We start from the raw sequence: 20,205 nt of genomic DNA on the forward strand, positions 1-20,205 counted from the left end.
AGAACACGTCCACACTATTCTTATGGAATAGTTCCTGAATAAGAAATGGAATGTATTTAGAAATACTGCCATTTTAACCCTATTATACAAAATGAGATTGATCAACTGACATGGGAGGGGGATGTGCCTGGGAATAATATTATTAACACAGAAGTTAGAAAAATTAAGTTTATTTTAGAAAACTATCACAGATAAATCAAATATTACCTGGGGCTGCAAAACCAAATTATAAATAACTGTCAGGATTCCCAGGAAAATGTAGGGTGGTGATGTGTGTCTGAGTTGTGGGAAGTAGGATGGTGGCAATACTCTCACACATTTCATTCTGAGCTTTGCTGCTTACCAGGTAGCTCACAGGAAACAATTTCTTGTTTGTTATTGTTGTTTCAGCTACTCCAGCAGTACCCCAACACACACATTCTGTGGTCCCCAAGTCTTGTGTCTTGCCAACCTGCGCCTAATACACTCCAGAATTAGGTAAGCAGAATATGTCCTTCCAGGGAGAGAGTGCAAATTCCATTCCAGATTCAGGGACATTTCTAAGTACATTTGTGGAACACTCAATCTGGTTTAAGTACTCTTAAGCAATGTGATGGGTTTCCACGTGTGTGGCTGACCAATAAAAACTCCCCATAGAATCACAGAAATCTGCAGTTTAGGCCATTCGGCCTATCATGTCTGTGTTGGATCTTTGAAAGAGCAATGCATTCAGTCTCATTTATCTGCTTTTTCCCAACTCCCATTCATTAGTGTTTTTTAGATGTGACAGTGTTAGATTTCAGAATGTTGTTTTGAAATGTAAGATTGGGCAGAATTTAGGCTACTTCAACTTTTTTTAAGAACTGCAACAAAAGGCTACATTTAGGAATTTCCAAACTTCTTCACAATCTTTAATTTTAGACAAATGTTAATCATATAATGTATAGTTTTCTGGCAGTAGTTTACTGTGACAATTTATTTTACTGTGATAATCTCAGTTTCATTAATCTTCAGATTAGAAAAAAATGTTTAAATCATAAACATTATCATTGCACAGATCTTTGTCACATCAAGATCTCACTGCCAATCGATTCCAACCATTTTGCAGCTGACGTCCCATAGTTTCTTCGCTGTTTCCTCATTGGACGCAGCTCTTGAACAGTCTACTTGGGCACAATCGCTGTGTGCAAAACAATATGGAAAGAGTAAAACAACAGAAATCTTACAATACGGCATTTAAACCGAGGCTCTGTGTGCCTGCTCACGCCAACATGAAAGACCCCATGGCACTATTCAAAAACAGAAAGGAGATTCTTCTGGTGTCCTGGAGCCCTGTAGCTCAGTGGTTAGAGCACTCGCCTTGCAAGCGAGACACCTGGGTTCAATTCCAGGCAGGGCGAAACCTTGGGCAAGTCTCCTTACTCCACACGCCTAATAATAATCCCTCCAAAACAAACAAAAAAAAATTGGTCACTTTCAATCCACAACTGTTTGTGGAACACTGCTGTGCGCAATTGGCTGCCGCATTTCGCCCACAAATATACGGTCAATTCACTTTACAGTCTATTCTGTGAAGCACTTTGAGACGTCGAGAAGACATGAAAGGCGCTATATCAAATGTAAGTATTATTATTATTATTATAAATAATTCCACAAATAAAATTTGGAACTCACTTCATGACTGTCTGTGGAACATATGCACAAATTGGCTGCCACGTTTGCCTCCAAAATACATAATACTTTACAATGTATCCTGAGAAGCACTTTGAGTTGTCCTCCTGACACGAAAGACACTATACCAAATGTAAGGACCATTATTTTATTCATTTACTAGTCTCACTCCATTCCAGTAAGCAGTAGTAATCTACATTTGGTGCCATCACCATGACAGAACTGTGAGGATTAGATATTTAGCACAAATAGAATTTACCCTGCCCAGTATTGATGGTTTCCCGAAAATGCATTGTGAAGACAGATCCCTTTTTAAATCCTTTCTTTCTCGGCATTAATCTACGTTGCAAATGCTTTTGGTTGCATTTTTCCATTAACGTGTCTTCATATTCAACCTAAATGGAAATGCCATAATACCACAGCAGATGTGTGCAGCCATAAGGATATGTACATTATATATTAAACTGCATAATGTATTTAAGATCAATTGTGTTAAAACTAAATTTCAGTCAAATTTATGGGTCAAAGGTGATGGTGCTGATGCAATTTTTGCTGGCCAATTTTTCAAGGAACCACGCACAATGCCTTCTGCCTGATGCCTTCTCCCTGGCCATGCATGTCTGCTTAGAAATGTGGCATCACTGATGCTTCTTTGAGAAACCAAGTGAATTCAATCTACTCGCGCTTGATTCTCTGTCTGGCCAGAAGATACAGAGTGCTTCACCTCACTGAAGTCCAGGGTTTCCCTGCCCCAGAACAAATCAAACTGAGGCATTCTTGATGCTGGGGTTTCCTTCTGCCAAACAGGTCAATTACTTGAAGCCCTTTAGCCCAGTCCACCCACAACAACAACAAGATTCCATTTATAAAGCGCCTTTCACGTCAGGAGGACGTCCCAAGGCGCTGCACAGTTGGGTCATGAGCCGAGCAGGGGGGAAATGGTCAGGGTGAGGGGAGGGAAGGGAGGGAGCGAGGAGGGGGGAAATGGTCAGGGTGAAGGGAGGGAAGGGAGGGAGCGAGGAGGGGGGAAATGGTCAGGGTGAGGGGAGGGAAGGGAGGGAGCGAGGAGGGGGAAGAGAGTCGAGAGGGGAGCTGAAGGCTCGGTCAAAGAGAAAGGTTTTGAGACCGGCCTTGAAGGAGGAAAGGGAGGAAGCAAGGCGAAGGCACTGGGGGATGGAGTTCCAGAGCGAGAAATATATGGTGGTGAAAGGCCTCAAGTACAAGTAGCATATAGACACTTTCAATATGAGGGAATTGTGGGGCCTGATGCAAGCTTGAAAGTTAGGCACTGATACCAAATAACCAACCGCTAGCCTGGCGTCTGCTGGATCAAATTGATTAAAGGCATCTTGAGCAAAGATGGAGATCAACAGAAGATAAAATATCAATAAACCTTTAAATGAAGCTTTCTATTTTCACCTCTGGGAAGGGAAACAATACAAAGTTAATTGGCAAAATCAAACCCCCAAATGCTGAACAAACATTATCTGGTCTGGGAAATAACAGAGCATTTCTGTTATACATCTGACAGGCAGATGGGGCCTCGGTTTAACTTGGCATCCGAAAGATGACAAAACAACAACAGCAGCAAGTTATATTTGTATAGCGCCTTTCACGTTGGGAGGACATCCCAAGGTGCTGGACAGTCAATCATTTGGACCTGAGCAGGGGCCAGGTGTTGTGGAGGGCAGGGAGAGTAGGGGTAGTGTTAGAATTTACACTTTTTGTATAATGTTAGAATCATAATAGATGTTGCGAACGGGTTAACTTTTAAGTTAAGTGTGTTGTGGGCAGCTGGACTGAAACTCCCTACACGAACACGAGATAACGGACTGTCTCAAGGACAGTGTGTTTGTGTGTGTGAGGCACGTACACCCCATGAGGTGTTCACGTGAACCCAGCATGATTTCGACCAGATGATCTAATATCCACACCATGATTGGATGAACATTGGTATAAGAGTTCCGATAACTTTGTGTACGGGGCCGTCCCAGGTCGTGGAGACAAGGATACGGGAGATGGGGCCGTCCCGGGTCGCGGAGACAAGGATACGGGAGATGGAGCCGTCCCGGGTCGTGGAGACAAGGATACGGGAGATGGAGCCGTCCCGGGTCGCGGAGACAAGGATACGGGAGATGGAGCCGTCCCGGGTCGTGGAGACAAGGATACAGAGATGGAAGACTAAGAGCTGGAAACACTAAGACTGAGGATATCAGATGGAAGATTGAAAGCTGTCAGCAGGAAGACTGAAAGCATGAAGAATCAAGCTTGTGTGCTGGAAAGACACAGTGTTGAACTCTTGAACTCGAGATATCTATAGTGGTGTTATTCTGTTATAAGATCTGTTGATTGTACCGGCCTTTGGTCTGACCCATCGGGATATTGGGGAATAACGAACGAATTATAATAAAACAGTCTGATATCTGGTTAGAGGAATTAGCGTAATTTCCTTGCAGATTTGGCTGATTTTATTTTCTAACAGTAGGAAGGTGGCGGAAGGCACAGTCAAAGAGGAGAATCTTGAGACATGCCTTGAAGCAGGCAAGGGAGGGGGCAAGGTGAAGGGACTATGGTGGGAAGAATTGGGAAGGCCGACAAGCAGGGAGTCGGTATAGTCGAGCCTAGATGTAATAAATTTGTGGATGAGGGTTTTGGCAGCCTGAAGGGAGAGGCAGCAGCGGAGCCAGGCGATGCTGCGGAGGTGTGGGAAGTCAGAGCGGGTCATGGCACCTTTGACAATTCAGGATACCCCCAGCAATGCACTAGATTGTCAGCTTATGAGTCATGATATAGGGCTTGAACAACTCTGTGACTCAGAGGTGAGAATGCTACCAACTGAGCCAGACTGACACGGCTTTGGTCAACAACCTCCCCTTCCTACATGGTGGTCTTCATCCTATTGCAGAGTACCATGAGATGTTATCATATGTGTGAGGCACTACATAAGTGCACATTGGTGTTGTAGTATCTCTGATAATATACCCCTGATGATGGCCTCAGTTCCTTGTTATATGAGAATTGCGAATAATTTGGTCACTCAATCTACCACTGTTTGTGGGACACTGCTGTGCGCAATTGGCTGCCATGTTTCGCCCGCAAAATATACAGTCAATTCACTTTACAGTATATCCTGTAAAGCCCTTTGAGACATCTCGAAGACGTGATAAGGCGCTATATCAAATGCAAGGATTATTATTATTATTAATGTGGTTGTATAACACATTGCTAAGTACTCTTTTAATTCTCATAATCTTTCAACCTTTATTTGACCAGATTTTTAAAGATTCTACAAGAAAGCCCAGCAACACAACAGGCTTTTGGTGCTGTAATGTACAGAAACTTGTGGGAGAAGACAGCACGAATGTTTCCCACAAGTCAAATTATTGACCTCTGCCCCTACTGCTGTAGTGAGATTTAGAGGAGAGACCATGGATTTTCCAACAGCGAGGGTGGGCAGACAAGAAGGAAAGTCACCCTGGATCATTCTCAGTCACCATGTGGCCTGGTTTCTTAGCGAATATCGCTAAATGTCCTCGTGTATGTCCTGGGAATACCAGTGAGAGGAGAAAGTGGAACATAAGCCCTTTTAAAACATGATTGTTACAAGGAAAGACTACATGATGAATAGCTGTGGGGTATGATTTCTCTCTCATGGCTCTGACTCATGGAGCAACACTACTCATGAGACATCAGGTAATCCCATTCACAGGAACATAGACGAAAAATGACCTAAGTCCTTCTTGTTAGCTCTCTACCATCCTGGTAGTACTACAATAATGGAGATGTTAATAGCAATTAATTCTACATGGATTAGTCTACAATCTTAGATCCACTACACTTAACTATATATCATGTCTCAAATTACTTATATACTCTACCCCATGGATACAAATTGCAGGCCATGGGTTTTCCATCCCATATCTTCTGTTTAGATTGTGTCAGTGGCAGACCCTTCACAATATTGCAGTGCTTACGAGAACACATTTTCAGCTGTAGAAAGTAAAACCAAATAGAAAAGGCCAAAACTAGGCAAAAATCTGGAGAATGATTTGATTCACATAAAAAAAATCTATATAACCCCCTCGCCAGTAAAATATGAACAAAGGATGATGCAACAGCTTAATAAAATGCCCTTTCATGACTGAGGCCTGGTTTGAATCTATCCCAGATTGATGGAAGCAGGTCTCTCTCTATCTCTCTGTTGCCAGTAATTATATAATAGTAAGTGTGGGCATTCATATCCCAGCACAAGCACTGCTATTAAATCTGACATGAAATGGCTGTGGTAATTCAGACAGGCCACAAGGATTAGTGTGATAGAAGGTACTCTTTGTTGGTGCTAAGGTAAAGTATTTTGACAATAGACGCCTAAAATGTTAAAGTGTTCATATGCTAGCTCTGGCACCTCTCTCCTTAATAGGGGCAAAAAGAAAAAAAAATGTATCTTAACTTCTTATGAAGGCTAATATAACTCATGCATTTGAAATTCACATTCAGTTGCCTTTAACCTGCAATTTTTAAATTACCAGAGCTTATTTTGATAAACGTTTATTTCAAGCACCATTGGCCACATTAACAATGCCTTATGAATTATACATTTCAGATGTATAATATAACACTGGAGATTTTTGGTGAATGGCTGATAAGGTATTACAACCCTGAAATCGTTATTTGAAGAATTAATAATAATATTCTTTATATTTGATATAGTACCTTTTATATCAGGAGAATATCTAGTCCAAAGCACTTAGGATTTAATGTAAGGTAAGTGACTTTTGTGAGCAAAAGCGGCAGCTAGTTTATGGACAATGTAAATGTCCCACAAACAGCAACAACCTTGAATAATGTTCATGATAAGAATAGGCTCAGCCACAATCAGAACATTTGTAACATTTTCCTGTTAGGACACACACAGAGAGCTATAATAGGGAAAAAAAATTGTTACAAGCAGATTAATGCCGCTTTCGGGGATATTGAATCCTGACTTGGTTATAACATGGCAACAGACAGTCAAGGATTTTATTTTTAAGGCAATAAAAATCGATCAAAAGGTTCAGGTAAAGCTTGTTAGAGCTTTTCAGACAGCCGTGAGTCAGAAATTTGGCAGCAAATGTTGGTGAGTTTATACTCAGCTCTGAGGGGAGGACAATCCCATGTGAAGCCTGGCCAAGTTGAGCTATGGAACAAGGACTTAAATCTGCTCATCAACAAGAACACTCTGTACAGCAGGATTTTAATTCAGAATGTCCTGTTGCCATACTGGTGCATTCTTCATAATAGGAAGTTGCAAACAGCAACCTCTGGTTCAGACCCAGTTATGCATCATGCCGACCCAAGGGAATGCCATTCTGACACATCCAGAAGTAAATAGCATGTGAGCCGAGTTCCCATGAGTTATAATGATAAATATAATAAAAATATTTATATTTAATATACTGCCTTTCATTTCAGGAGCATTTTCCAAAACGCTTCACAGAATTTACTGTAAAATGCAATGAATCTGAGTTTTGTGGGCAAATGAGGCAGCCAATTTGTTGCACAGCAATGCCCCACAAACAGCCATGAAGTGAGTGATCAATTTTTATTGTTGACTAGGAAACTAGGAAAAATTCCTTTTTCTTTTTGAATGTCAGTTCCCAGCCTGAATTTAAGACACTGCCCTGAGTGAACCGAGCTATATAAATGCAAGTTGTTGTTGTTGTTGATCATCCAGAACTCTGCAGCCCGTGTCCTCTCCCGCACTAGGCTCTGCGACTTTATCACCCTCATCTTTGCCTGACTCCACTGGTTTCCCATCACATAGAGGATACAGTTCAAGATCCTGGTCCTCACCTTCAAATCCCTCCATGATCTTGCTCCCCCCTACCTCTCCGACCTACTAATCCCGTACCATCCTGTTCGCTCCCTCTGCTCAACGATCTCCGGCCTGCTTCACGTCCCCTGCCTTGCTCGCCCCACTATCGGTGAGCGGAGCTTCCACCACTCTGCCCCCACCTTTTGGGACTCCGTCCCGCAGTCCCTCCGCCTCGCCCCCTCCCTCGCCACTTTCAAAACCCACCTCAAAACCCTCCTCTTCGACTGTGCTTTCGATCTCCCTGCTTCACCCCCTGCCCTCCACCCTCCACCACCCTGACCCTCAGATCGGGTCCGTAACTCCGTAAGTCCAGCACTTTGGGACGTCCTCCCGACGTGAAAGGCGCTATACAAATGTAATTTTGCTGTTGTTGCTATTTCTGACTTTCCTTTCCGAACATAACTACGAAATCTTTGCATTTGACATATCATTTTTCACGTCAGCAGGATATCTCAAAAGCACTTCACAAGATATTGTAAAATGTAGTGCTTGTGCAACTTGTAGACAAATGAGGCAACCATTATGAATATTGTATTTTAGACCTCGCTGTTTTTAAATTAATCAATTTCTCACTTAATCCCAGATAATTCAGGGACACTGTATTCCCTGCGCATTTACCTGTAATATTGTCCAGTTTTCTTTTCCAGTTCTGGAGCCACAGCACAGTAAATTGAGGTTTGTGCACCCTCTGTTGGCGACTTGGTAAAAAAATGGAACAGTTTGAAGCTTGCCCGGATCACAACGTTCAAGTGTCTCCCTAATTCTGTCCGCACCGCCCCAGGATGCAAGGAATAGACTGTCACCCCGGTCCCTGTCAAAGAGAATGTCATTCGGGTAAATTAGTCAATTAAAATTCTACACCCACCCACGAATGCACTTGCATATTTGCTGAAAAATTATTAATTTGTCTTGTCTTGAACATCTACAAATGGAGCTTAATTATGAACTGGTTAACACTGAGTTAAGAGGAGAGGAGAACAAGTCAAGGAAGGAAAAAAATACTGACCTTTGTTAGAAAGGACAGCAGTTTGAGGACATTTTATTACTATGCAAAGTTAAAAGTGAAAGTAACTGAGTTGATAAGGAATGTATAGAACTTTGCTCTAGCAGTTGGAACCAATATGAGCGTCTCTGAAATAACAGAACACTGCCCAATATTATCTATGCTGCACAGTAGCTCAATTTATTCTATAGACTACTGATATCCCATTTCTGTGAATAATTTTGCTGACCAATTCATCCTCTTTTTCTTACACATCAGCATAAAATGATCCTGGCTGACTGTAGCATGCATTAGATTCAGGATAAAACTTCGCTCCACTTTCCTTACAACAATATGCTCCAACGTCCAACCCTACAGAACCATACTACTCATTATCCTCAGACAGAGATTCCCCTCACTATTAATCTTCATCTTTTTCTTCCTATTGTTAAGCCTCCGGGAGTGGGGGAGGCAAGTAGCTCCAAGATGACATGTTTGGCAATGGAATGTTGGAATCGAGCCAACCCTATGAGGTGGTCTCAGTCGTCCGATTCCAGTCAGGCGGGTCCGCAGTATTCCAGGGCACTGCAATGACAGCACAGCCAGCCTGGCTCATCGGCAGGACTTAGAAGAGCAGAGCAGTTCACTGGGAGCAGGGAATCCTCCCACTCAGCTCCTATTAACCCTGCAAGCCAAACACTAACAGGTAGGGTGGTCCTAGCTGGACAAGCAGCGGGAAAGCGATATCAATGGCAAGCTAGGTGGGGATAGCTGGTTAGACTCCAGCAGTACCTAACGCACACTCTGGGTCCCCAAGTCTTGGTTCTTGCCAACCTGCGCTGAATACTTTCCAGAATTAGTTAAGCAGGATGTATCCCTCCAGGAAGAGTGCCCATTCCTTTCCAACAATCTATCTCTGGAATTTCCATGTATAGATGGGATGCATGGATTTCTCAGTTTGGTTTGGATATTCATAAGCATGCTGATAGGTTTCTGCATGTGTCAGACACCCGGCTGACCCCCCAAAAAATTCCTCCAACCGAACTCCATGTTCATTGAGCAAAGCATCAGTGATTCCACACATTCATTTGTGATTCAATGAATCATTTCAACAAATATTGGTATTGCAGACTTATTGAAAACACATTGCACTGCCCTTTACCTTCCAGTTTTTTGGCCAGCTCCTTTGTAAACAGAATGTTGGCCAGCTTGCTCTGTCCATAGGCTTTTATCGAACTGTAACTCTGCTCACTATTTAGATCTTCAAAATTGATGCTCCCCATTTTGTGCGCAGTGGAAGACACATTGATGATGCGTGCAGGACTAGAACGTTTTACCAAATCAAGCAGTAAATAGGTTAATAAAAAGTGACCTGAAAAATAAAATGACATAAATAAAGGTCGGTGAGTCAGTGACTAGAGGACATCAATTAAGATAGTTAGCAAACAAGCAAATGGAAGAATTGTCTTCCAACACAGAGTGGTTAAGATATGGTCGTGCTGGGAGCAGTGGTTAAGGCAGAATCTATATCACTTTTTAACAGGGAACAAGCTAGATATCTAAAATGGAGTAAGCCACTGGGGTATGGGGAAAGGGCAGAAGATGGGACTGAAAGGATTGAGGAAGAGAGTTCCAGAGTTTCAAGGCGTAGTGGCTGAAAGCACGACTGCCAATTGTGCAAGGGAGGGTACGAAAGACATACAGGAAGCCGGAGCCAGCCTTGGGTGTGGCATGGGGAATAAGCAGGTCAAAGCGTAGGGAAGTGCCAGGGCGTGAAGGGATAAACCGTGTGTTCTAAACAGCCTTACCTAAATGATTGACACCAAACTGCATTTCAAACCCATCTGCTGTCTTGGAGTAAGGGCACATCATCACCCCAGCATTGTTGATCAGTATATTTATCTGCTCCTCTCCTGAGAAACGAGTGAAACATTTAGTCAGAAACCACTAGGATATTCCTGCAGTATCCAAAAGATAATATCTCCTAGAGCTAAAAAAAGGAGTGTTCTTTATTATAAATAATAATCTTTGCATTTGATATAGTGCCTTTCACATCAGAAAGACTTCTCAAAGCAATTTCACACTTTGTACAACAAAAATTTTACAAAGTGCCTTTCAAGTCAAGAAGATGTCCCAAGGAGCTGGACAATTCATGGTTTGCACCTGAGCTGGCACTGGGTGCTGAGGGGACAGGGAATCGGGGGGGGTGAGAGAAAAAGGTGGCCGAAAGTGCGGTCAAAGAGGAAGGTCTTGAGGCAGACCTTGAAGGAGGCGAGGGAAGGGGTGAGGCGAAGGGACTCCGGGATGGAGTTCCAGAGAGTGGGGGGTGATAGCTGATAGTGACTGCAGATGTTGGGGTGGGAGTTATGAAGTCAGATGTTTCGTGTTGAGAGGAGGGAGCAGCAGGATTTGGAGGAATGGGAGCTAGTAGAGCCAGACGAGGATGAGAGTGATAGGCTCACAGAGCCTAATGAGTCTATCACCTCGTCCGAGCGCTCCGAGACACTGCCCCGTGTGAAGGGCGCTATATAAATGCAAGTTGTTGTTGTTTTTGCAGTGAGGGAAAGGACACAAGCTAAAGAGTTCTGGATAATAATAATAATAATAATCCTTGCATTTGATATAGAGCTTTTCACATCTACGAGACGTCTTAAAGCTCTTCACAGAATATACTGTAAAGTGAATTGACGGTATATTTTGTGGGCGAAACGTGGGCAATGGTCTGCAGCTTGTGAAGGGAAGAGGCGAGTATTCCAGAAAGCAAAGTTGGCGTGAGCTAGTCTGGACGTGATGCAGTGTGGATACGCAATATGCATTTAAACTGTAAAATGTAGTAACTGTGCATTATGTAGGCGAACGCAGCAGCCAATTTGCGCCCAACAATGTCCACAGCCATGAAGTGAATGACAAATTTTTACTTGTGTTAAAAGATGCGCAATATTGGGCATGGAGGGAGGGAGAAGATGTCTTATAACAGGATTACCCAGGATATATAATTCACAAACACACACAAATATAAGGTTCAAGAGATAGTCTTATAACAGGCCTGTCATGAATATATAGCACATACAGACACATACATTACATTTGCTAATTGATCATGTCTGTACTTTTTCTTGGGCTTTTAAAAAAAATCAAACATCAAAATAACCTTAAAAATATCCTAAAAGTAAAGGGTAACATACCATCATTGATCTGGGCAGCAAATTCTCGAATAGATTTGGTGTCAGCTAAATCCAATTTCTTCACAATAATACTTTCATTTCCAGAATCTTCCACTAGCTCTTTAACTGCAGCTGTCCCTTTCTCCATATCCCTGCAGGCTATAATAATCCTGGCTCCTGGATAAACAGGGACAAATACGGAATAAACAAAATAAATAGAAGCGTTAAACCCATAAACCGTGCCCCACTATTTAGCTTTCAGGGTCTCTTTTAGTGAAAGTGTGTATTATTCAAATTTCTTGTTGGATTCAAATCTTTTATTATAAAAATAATATTTTCATTTATTTCAGCCCTTCATCATGGCAAAACAGCTCAAGAGTACGTTACAATTATTTTCACTTTGCTGCTTTAAAGACAAATGTCCAAGCCAGCAAGATAAACCCTTTCTGTAGAAATACGACTTTCTCCTGCCTTACTGTGAATAACATTCTTCCCATTCAGTCCAACAGGAAACCAGGATGAATAGAAAGCCATTGGGAAGTAATCAGATTTGAGATGGTCATCAGGCCGACATTTAAAGCTGTTATGCTTTGTGTATGCGGTGTTTTTGAAGCAAAACCAAAATGCAGTCTTAAACAAAGACCAGCCTTCTTATATACACAAGATAAAAGCTTAGGTTTGAACCTTAATAGCTCATGTCAAAGAGATTATTCAAATAGTTTTAATATGACAAATACTCTTGGCCAGTTAGGTGGAGTTCATTATCTTAACACAGACGTTTCTAATAAAAATGTAACAATGTAGATTAGGAGAAAAAAAATCATTTTAAATGTATTAGCTAAAACAATTACAGTTTTAGATTTAAATGCTCAAAATAATTTGTGCCCCGACAAAATTCAAGACATATCAACCATAAAGCTAGAACTTCAGTACAGTTTGTGACAAATATTCCATTGTGCACTTGTTTGGTAAAAACCAATGTGGCTAACAGGTCAGATGACCGTCCCCATGGAATCCAATTAATTTATCATAGAAGTTCAATTCATGCAACACATTTCCAGTCTAGTTTATAAAATGAATACAATTCGTCCCTGTAATCATGGAATTTGAATGTTAGGAAAGCACACAACACTCGTTTTGAATACACCATTGTATGTTTCCTTCTGAGATCTCAGTTAAATATCATTTCAGACAGTTTTAGAGGAGCATTATTTGAAGATAAGAGTTTAGCCAGACTCAGTCCAAACTCCCCACAGACAGCAGTTTATAGACCTGTATTATTGCTGTATTTCACACAAGAAGATAAACAAATAAACCTGATATCTTTAGTCTTATTTTAAGTAGCCATGGTCAGTCGTTAAAACAGTAAATTAATGGGTTGTCAACACAATAGGTGGATATGATTGGTTTATACCATGTGACCATAAACATAGATTTTTTGGAAAATATGAAAATATCCACTCTCATCATTGAAAGAAAGCACCACACGCAAGTCCATTTTTTTATCACCACCTGGTTCTAGCTTTCATAAGAACATAAAAAATTGCTAGGTGAAAGAAGACCAAGATCCATCTATTTCACCTTCCACCATCCTCTTGTCATGTTGTGCCCCAAACTATATACTGTGTCCCGAGATATTATTTTCTAACGGAAATCTATCTAATTTGTTCTTGAAACAAACAACACTTTCTGCTTCCACTGTATCCCTAGGGAGCCTGTTCCATACGTTTACTACTCGCTCACTGAAATAGTGTTTACGCAGATTTGTTCTGAATTTACCCCCCTTCAATCGCAGACTGTCCCTTCAGAATCTTAAAGACCAAAATCATATCACCCCTCAACTTTCTCTTCTCCAGCATGAAAATGCCAGTTTATCTAATCGCTCCTTGTAGGCCAGTCCCTCCATCCCCTCAATCATCTTGGTTGCCCTGCTGTATATCCTCTCAATCACTGCAATATCCTTTTCATATTGCTGTGATCAGAACTGCACACCGTATTCCAAATGCGGTTGTACCAGTGATTTATAAAGTGGCAGAATTACTCCACTAATTTGGCTCAATATTGTCCCTTTAATACAACCCAGAATCTGGTTTGCCTTACTCACTGCTACCGAGCACTATTGCGATAGCTTCAATGTATTGTCAATCATTTTTCATTTTCAGTACAAATTACTTTCTTCCCATTTAAATAACAGTCCCTTCCTGGATTTACGGTGCCTATGTGAAGCACTTTGTATTTCTCCACTTTGAATTTCATCTGCCATCGATCTGTTATCTCATTGATTTCATATGGTTTGATGCACAAAGATCCAAGTGGATTTTCCCCAGTGTGTTGGAAGATACTGCAGAAAAGCCCAGTTTCAACAACTGAGTGCCTGCCTTTGAGTTCGAACCATTTATTTCCCTTTTGAGATCAAAAGCGTTGAAATTCTGGTGAGGTAAAGACAGCAATAACAATAATTCAGGCAGCACATAACAGAACAAAAATCATCATTCCTACAACAATAATAATAACCTTTGAATTTGATATAGCGTCTTATCATGTCTACAAGACGTGTCAAAGCGCTTCACAGAATATATTGTAAAGTGAACTGACTGTATATTTTGTGGACGAAATGCAGCAGCCAATTGTGCACAGCAGTGTCCCACAAACAGAGTGACAACATTTTTTTAAAGAGATTATTACCCAGGGAAAAGCAATCCACCAATCGACTAACAGGGTTCCTATTACTGCTAAGTAAACAGAGGCATGTGGAGCAAGGAAACTTGCCTAAGGTTTTGTGCCCTGCTGGGAATCAAACTCAGGTCTCTTGCTTGTGAGGCGAATGCTCTAACCACTGAGCTACGGTACTCCACATTATAAGGGACAGCTTTATCAAACAATGGAAACATCCACTTAAAATCACACACCCATGCACAACAGAGCTGTAATAATAATGTGGGCATGATTTATCAAAGACTAGTTCAGGTTTCTTTAACATGGCACATTAAGAAATGGTAGCATGTTACAGGGAAGCCTTTATTGACTTAAACTATTTGTTCATGGTGGAGAAAAATTAAACGTCAACCAGAAAGTGCATTGCCCTTGGATAAAAGAAGAAATCAGCGAAATGAAAATCCTGTAACAGGAGCAGTGTAGCGATGAGTTTCGCTGGCAGATTAGTTAATTTTCTTTAGTCAGCCAGGTGTTTGACACATGCAGAGATCCATCAGAAATCCATTATATGTATCCAAACCAGGCAAAGTTTCACAAATGTATGCAATCTACATAGGGTGTCTGGAATCTCAGCGACAGAATTAAGGGTGAACTTAAGATGTTACCAAAGGATTCCAGATCTGAAGCCTTTTCCGAAACACACATATCCATTTGCCATGTCATATCAACTAATAACCCTTGTGTTCAGAAATCTCCAGCACATCATCTATATCAGATGAAAGATGGATAAATGTATACATCTTTCATCTGTAATAATAATCCTTGCATTTGATATAGTGCCTTATCATGACCTTGCGAGGTCACAAAGAGCTTCACAGAATATACTGTAAAGTGAATTGACTGTATATTTTGTGGGCAAAACATGGCAGCCAAACAGGCATTTGTGGGATACTTTTAAGGGCTTAATTGTACGCAATTTCACATGACCACCTTCAGGTTTTGAAAACACTACCGAAAATACCTATGATTGTGACAATTTTCCACCAATGTCATTAATCTCCACTTTAAACTAGCCAGTACACCAGGAATTTGGTTTTGTTCCTAGGTTTTAAACTTTCCCTCACCCAGTATTACAGTATAACCAATTACTCTCACATTGCCACCCAAAACCACACAGTATAATAATCATTTCATTGATATAGCAACTTTCACATCAGGAGAATTTCTCAAGGCTCTTTATATATAATATAAAGTGTAGTGACAGTATATTTTGCAAGCAAGTGCAGCAGCCAATTTGCGCACGACAATGTCCCACAAACAGCTATAATAATAAATAATTCTTCTATTTTATATTGTGCCTCACAATGTCTCATACTTGCAACGTGGTGTGACTGTGTGTATTTTATGGAAAATTAAGAGAAGAAATAATTATACCAGGTTTTATCAAAGGTTGTTGGCCAGGACACCAAGAGGAACTTCCCTTTCTTTATGAATAGTTCTGTAGGATCTTAAACATCCACCTGAACAGGCAGATGTGATCTCGGTTTACGGCTTTCTGCAGGATGGCATCTCCAATGAGGCGGCCCAACCCTCAACACTGCATTGGACTATCAGCCTGGACTACATGAGTTTACAGTTCAGATTGTGGGGTCTGAGCAAACAACCTGTGTACACCACAGAAAATTGATTATTAAATGTTACATCTAACCTTAGAAAAACAAACTAATCATATGATCACGATTATATTGCTCTTTAAAAGAGCCAGTACAGACAAAATGTACCAAATGGCCTCTTTCTTTGCTGTAAGTTTCAATGATACTATTTTCTATGGTTCTATACTTGAAAGCAATCTAAATAAAATAATAATCTTTTTACTTGCTATAGTAACTTTCATGTCAGGAGGATATATCAAACAGAACTTACTGAACAATGCAGTGAGAGTGTATTCTGTTGGCAAAACGCGGCAGCCAATTTACGCACTGCAATGTTTTGTCGGCAAAACAGACAAAAAGTAGCAATTTAACCACATGTCTAATATTATCCAAATAACTCTTCATAGCAAGTTATTTAAATACTTGTACCTCTCTTGGCCAAGTCTCTTGCGGTCTCTTTGCCGATGCCAGTGTTACCCCCAGTTAATAATACAGTCTTTCCATCCAGCCTAATATCGGAGGACCTCCCAGTCGGAGAAGATGCTTTGCTGAAAATAAACAAATTTTGAAGCAACAGATTACTACGAATTGCAATAGTCAGGGATTTACTTTTGCCAAGACTGAAGCGTTTATTAACTTACCACAGACCTGAGAATGTATCAGTACGAAAATTTGTTTTTCTTCTCCTTTAAAGCCCTCCAAGGTTTTGATCCTCCCTACTGCTGCGACCTATTAAAACTTCACCAAACCTGTTCTCTCTCTCGACTCTGCAAGCACTGTCCTGCTCCATATTTTCTGCCCTGCCACCTCACTATTGGTAGTCAGGCCTTCAGCCTTTCTGCTCCCACCCTCTGGAACTCCAATCCAGTGCCCCTCCTCCTCACCCCTCCCCTTGCCTCCTTCAAGACCCGTCTCAAGACTTTCCATTTTGATCATACCTTCGGTCATCTTTCCTCCTCCACCTGCCTTGCCCTCCACCCCTCTCTGATCCCAAACCCGGCTGCAAATCCCTCATTGTCGAGCACCTGGTTACGTCCTCCCAACATGAAAGGCACTCTATAAATGCAATTTGTTGTTCTATTCTCTCCTGATTTTTTTTAACTGAAACTGCTTTCAAACCCCAATTTTAGGAGGTAGATCTGAGCAGTTGGAACTTTTCCAGTTCCTGCCCACAATATAGAATAAAGAATAACTGACCTTGGAAACTAAATAAATTAATATCTTTGCACAAAAATAAGAAATTAAGTAGTTAAATACCAATTTGCACTGCCCAGTTCTGCCTTATTATACAATATAATTATGCAAACACTCTGCTTGCTGAACCCCCAGCTATTCCCTGCACAAACCACAAGCCATCAAGAACTCTGCAGGTCATGTCCTCCCCTGTACCAGACTCCATGAACCTCTCACCCCCATCCTTGCTCGGCTCCAGCGGAACCAGTTTAAGATCCTCGTTCTCATATTTACATCCCTCCATGGACTCTCCCCACCGTACCTCTGCAACCTCCTTCACATTTATCAATCCCGCCATTCTCTTCTCTCGATCGACACTGGCCCATTCCCTCGCTCTCTCCACCCCACCATTAGAGGGTGGGCTTTTGGCCATGTGGCGCCCGCTCTCTGGAACTCCAATCACAGGTTCTTCAGACTTGCTCCCATCCTCGCCTCTTTCAAGGTACGTCTGAAAACGTATCACTTTGTCCACATTTTCCCCCTCCTCACCCCATTCAGCTCCTACCACAACTCTGGTGCCCAGCCAGAATTGTCAAGTGCTTTCAGATGTACTCTCAACATGAAAGATGTTATATAAGTGTAATCTGTATTCAATTTTTTCACGTCAGGAGGACGTCCCAAGGCGCTGGACAGTTGGGTCAGGACCCGAGCAGGGGGGAAATGGTCAGGGTGAGGGGATGGAAAGGAGGGAGCGAGGAGGGGATAGAGAGTCGAGAGGGGAGCTGAAGGCACGGTCAAAGAGAAAGGTCTTGAGACCGGCCTTGAAGGAAGAAAGGGAGGAGGCGAGGCGAAGGCACTGGGGAATGGAGTTCCAGAGCCCAGGGGCTGAGAGACTGGAGGCCCGACCACCGATGGTAGGGTGGTTGGGGCGGGGGATGTGGAGCAGACCGGAGCCAGAGGAATGGAGGGTACGGGCAGTTAAGTAGGGGGATAGTAGGTCGGAGAGGTAGGAGGGAGCAAGGCCATGAATGGCCTTGTAGGTGAGGATGAGGATCTTGAATTGGAGTTACAAAAAACACTTTGTACTACTCATATTAATCATCTCAAAACTCGCTCAAATACTCCATTACTCCCACACTTACCAGCTGCATTGAATCACGGGAAACATAGTCTAGATCCATCGGCATATGTGCAGAAGAACTTAATTTCCTACACTTTAATGCATTTCCGGCTGCAGTGACGAACTACTGCATGTGCACTTACCGGCTGCATTAAATTACATCTGCAGTGTAGATTATTGATTAAACCGGATTTTATATGACTTATACACGTTTGCCTACAACATGGACTTCGTGTAAGTCATATTAAACATTATGGTCATGACTAATACGACTTATGTGAGTTTTACTGTATTTCACAGTAGTGGGCATAGATGGCGAGAAGGTGGGAGAGGAAAGAGAGGGAAGTTACTATAGGTACAATCAGAGGTAAATTTTAAAGCGGAACTTGAAGACTAGAACAGGGGCGAGACCAAGTTAGCCGAGTGAACACATTTATCAGACATACAGCATGTTAAACAAGTAGGTTGCACATCGTTGTGAAACACACTGTCATGTACGTAAGATCCTATGAACATAAACTATTCTACAATTTCACAAGGCTACAATTTCCCTCCTGCCCTTGTATTGTGATGCATGGAATGAAGGAATGATGTTTATAAAATATCACTAATGTGCTATCATATTTCAAAGAGATTGGCTCTTTTCAAAGAACCAGCACAGACATGATGGGCTGAATGGCCTCCTTCTGTGCTACATGATTCTATGATTCTAAAATCACCTATCTGTACACTTATCAGATCTGTGGAGCTGAACTGGCACCAAGGTGACATGCCTGGCAATGGAGTTCTGGAATCGAGCCAGCCCTCCGTGGCAAACTTGTTAGTCCGGATCCTGAGCCAGGCGGGTCTGCAGTATTTCAGGGCGCGGCTGACCCCATCATGACACCACAGCTGACCTGGCTCATCGGCAGCAACTGGAAGAGCACACTGGGGGAAAGGAGTCATCCCACTCAGCTCCTATTAACCCTGCAAGCCAAAGCCCTAACTGTTAGGATTGTCCTAGCTAGACAAACAGCAGGAAAGCTTAGCAGACAGCAATATCAATGGCAAGTTATGCTGGCTAGACTCCAGCAGTACCCTAACACACACTTTGGGGTCCCCAAGCCTAGGCTCTTGCCTACCTGCATTTAATACTTTCTGGAATTAGATAAGCAGGACGCGTGCCTCTGGGGAAAGAGTGTGCATTCTAGTCCAACAATCTATCTCTGGGATTTTCATGTGTAGGTGGGATACATGGAAATCTCAGTTTGGTTTGGATACTCTTAAGCATGGTGATGGGTTTCTACATGTGTCAGATACCCGGCTGACTAAAAGAAATCTTCCATTTCCTCCTTTTCCATAACAGTCAGCCACATCAGTTTATTACTTCCTCAAAGCTTACAGAGCTTGCTATTGTGTCATAAAGACAGACCATCTGTGTAGTCAAGAGGTTTCACAAAATCCATCTGGATGAAGAAAGCCCTTTGGTTCATCCGATTTCATCCCAACAGAACACCCTCTGTATCACCATCACCACATCAAACCATTTTTTAAATGAGTCGAGCATCCTGGTCTCTACCACCTTTCTTAGCAACATGTACCAGGTTTTGCTTACTCTCTGTGTAAAGAAAAACTTCCCGATACCTGTCCTGATTTACCCTTTACAACTCTAAACCTCTGACCCCTTATCACAATGTTGAAGCTGACACTTCAATGCAGTGTTGGGAGGGGGGGGGGGTTGCATTATCGGAGGTGTCATCCTTCAGGTGAGACGTTAAACCAAGATCCTGTCTGCTATGCTATTGAGGTGGAGGTTAAAAATCCCATGACACTATTCGAAAGGAAAAGGGAGTTTATCCTAGTGTCCTGGCCAACAATTCCGCAAATAAAACTGGTTAACAGTATATTCTGTGAAACGCTTTGAGACGTCTCACAATGTGATCAAGCTTTATATCAAATGCAAGGATTATTATTGT

The 20,205-nt window shown here is 42.0% G+C and overlaps 1 protein-coding gene across 3 annotated transcripts in view; it reads right to left on the reverse strand.

The window, feature by feature from the left end:
- Nucleotides 1-894: 894 nt before the first annotated feature.
- zgc:112332 (uncharacterized protein LOC553712 homolog) overlaps nt 895-20,205 on the reverse strand; it is a 38,546-nt gene continuing 19,235 nt past the window's right edge. For 2 of the 3 annotated variants that reach the window (XM_007907619.2, XM_007907621.2), the window contains exons 2-7: nt 16,387-16,505; nt 11,672-11,827; nt 10,295-10,399; nt 9,649-9,858; nt 8,123-8,315; nt 895-1,159 (exon numbers count right to left, since the gene is read on the reverse strand). In XM_007907619.2, the coding sequence (XP_007905810.2) occupies nt 1,057-1,159; nt 8,123-8,315; nt 9,649-9,858; nt 10,295-10,399; nt 11,672-11,827; nt 16,387-16,505 (886 nt within the window). In that variant the 3' untranslated portion in view covers nt 895-1,056. The remainder of the gene's footprint in view (nt 1,160-8,122; nt 8,316-9,648; nt 9,859-10,294; nt 10,400-11,671; nt 11,828-16,386; nt 16,506-20,205) is intronic. The other variant, XM_007907620.2, reaches the window with a different exon arrangement.

The sequence above is a fragment of the Callorhinchus milii genome, unplaced genomic scaffold (genome assembly GCF_018977255.1).
Source record: "Callorhinchus milii isolate IMCB2004 unplaced genomic scaffold, IMCB_Cmil_1.0 Scaffold2, whole genome shotgun sequence".
NCBI lineage: Eukaryota > Metazoa > Chordata > Chondrichthyes > Chimaeriformes > Callorhinchidae > Callorhinchus > Callorhinchus milii.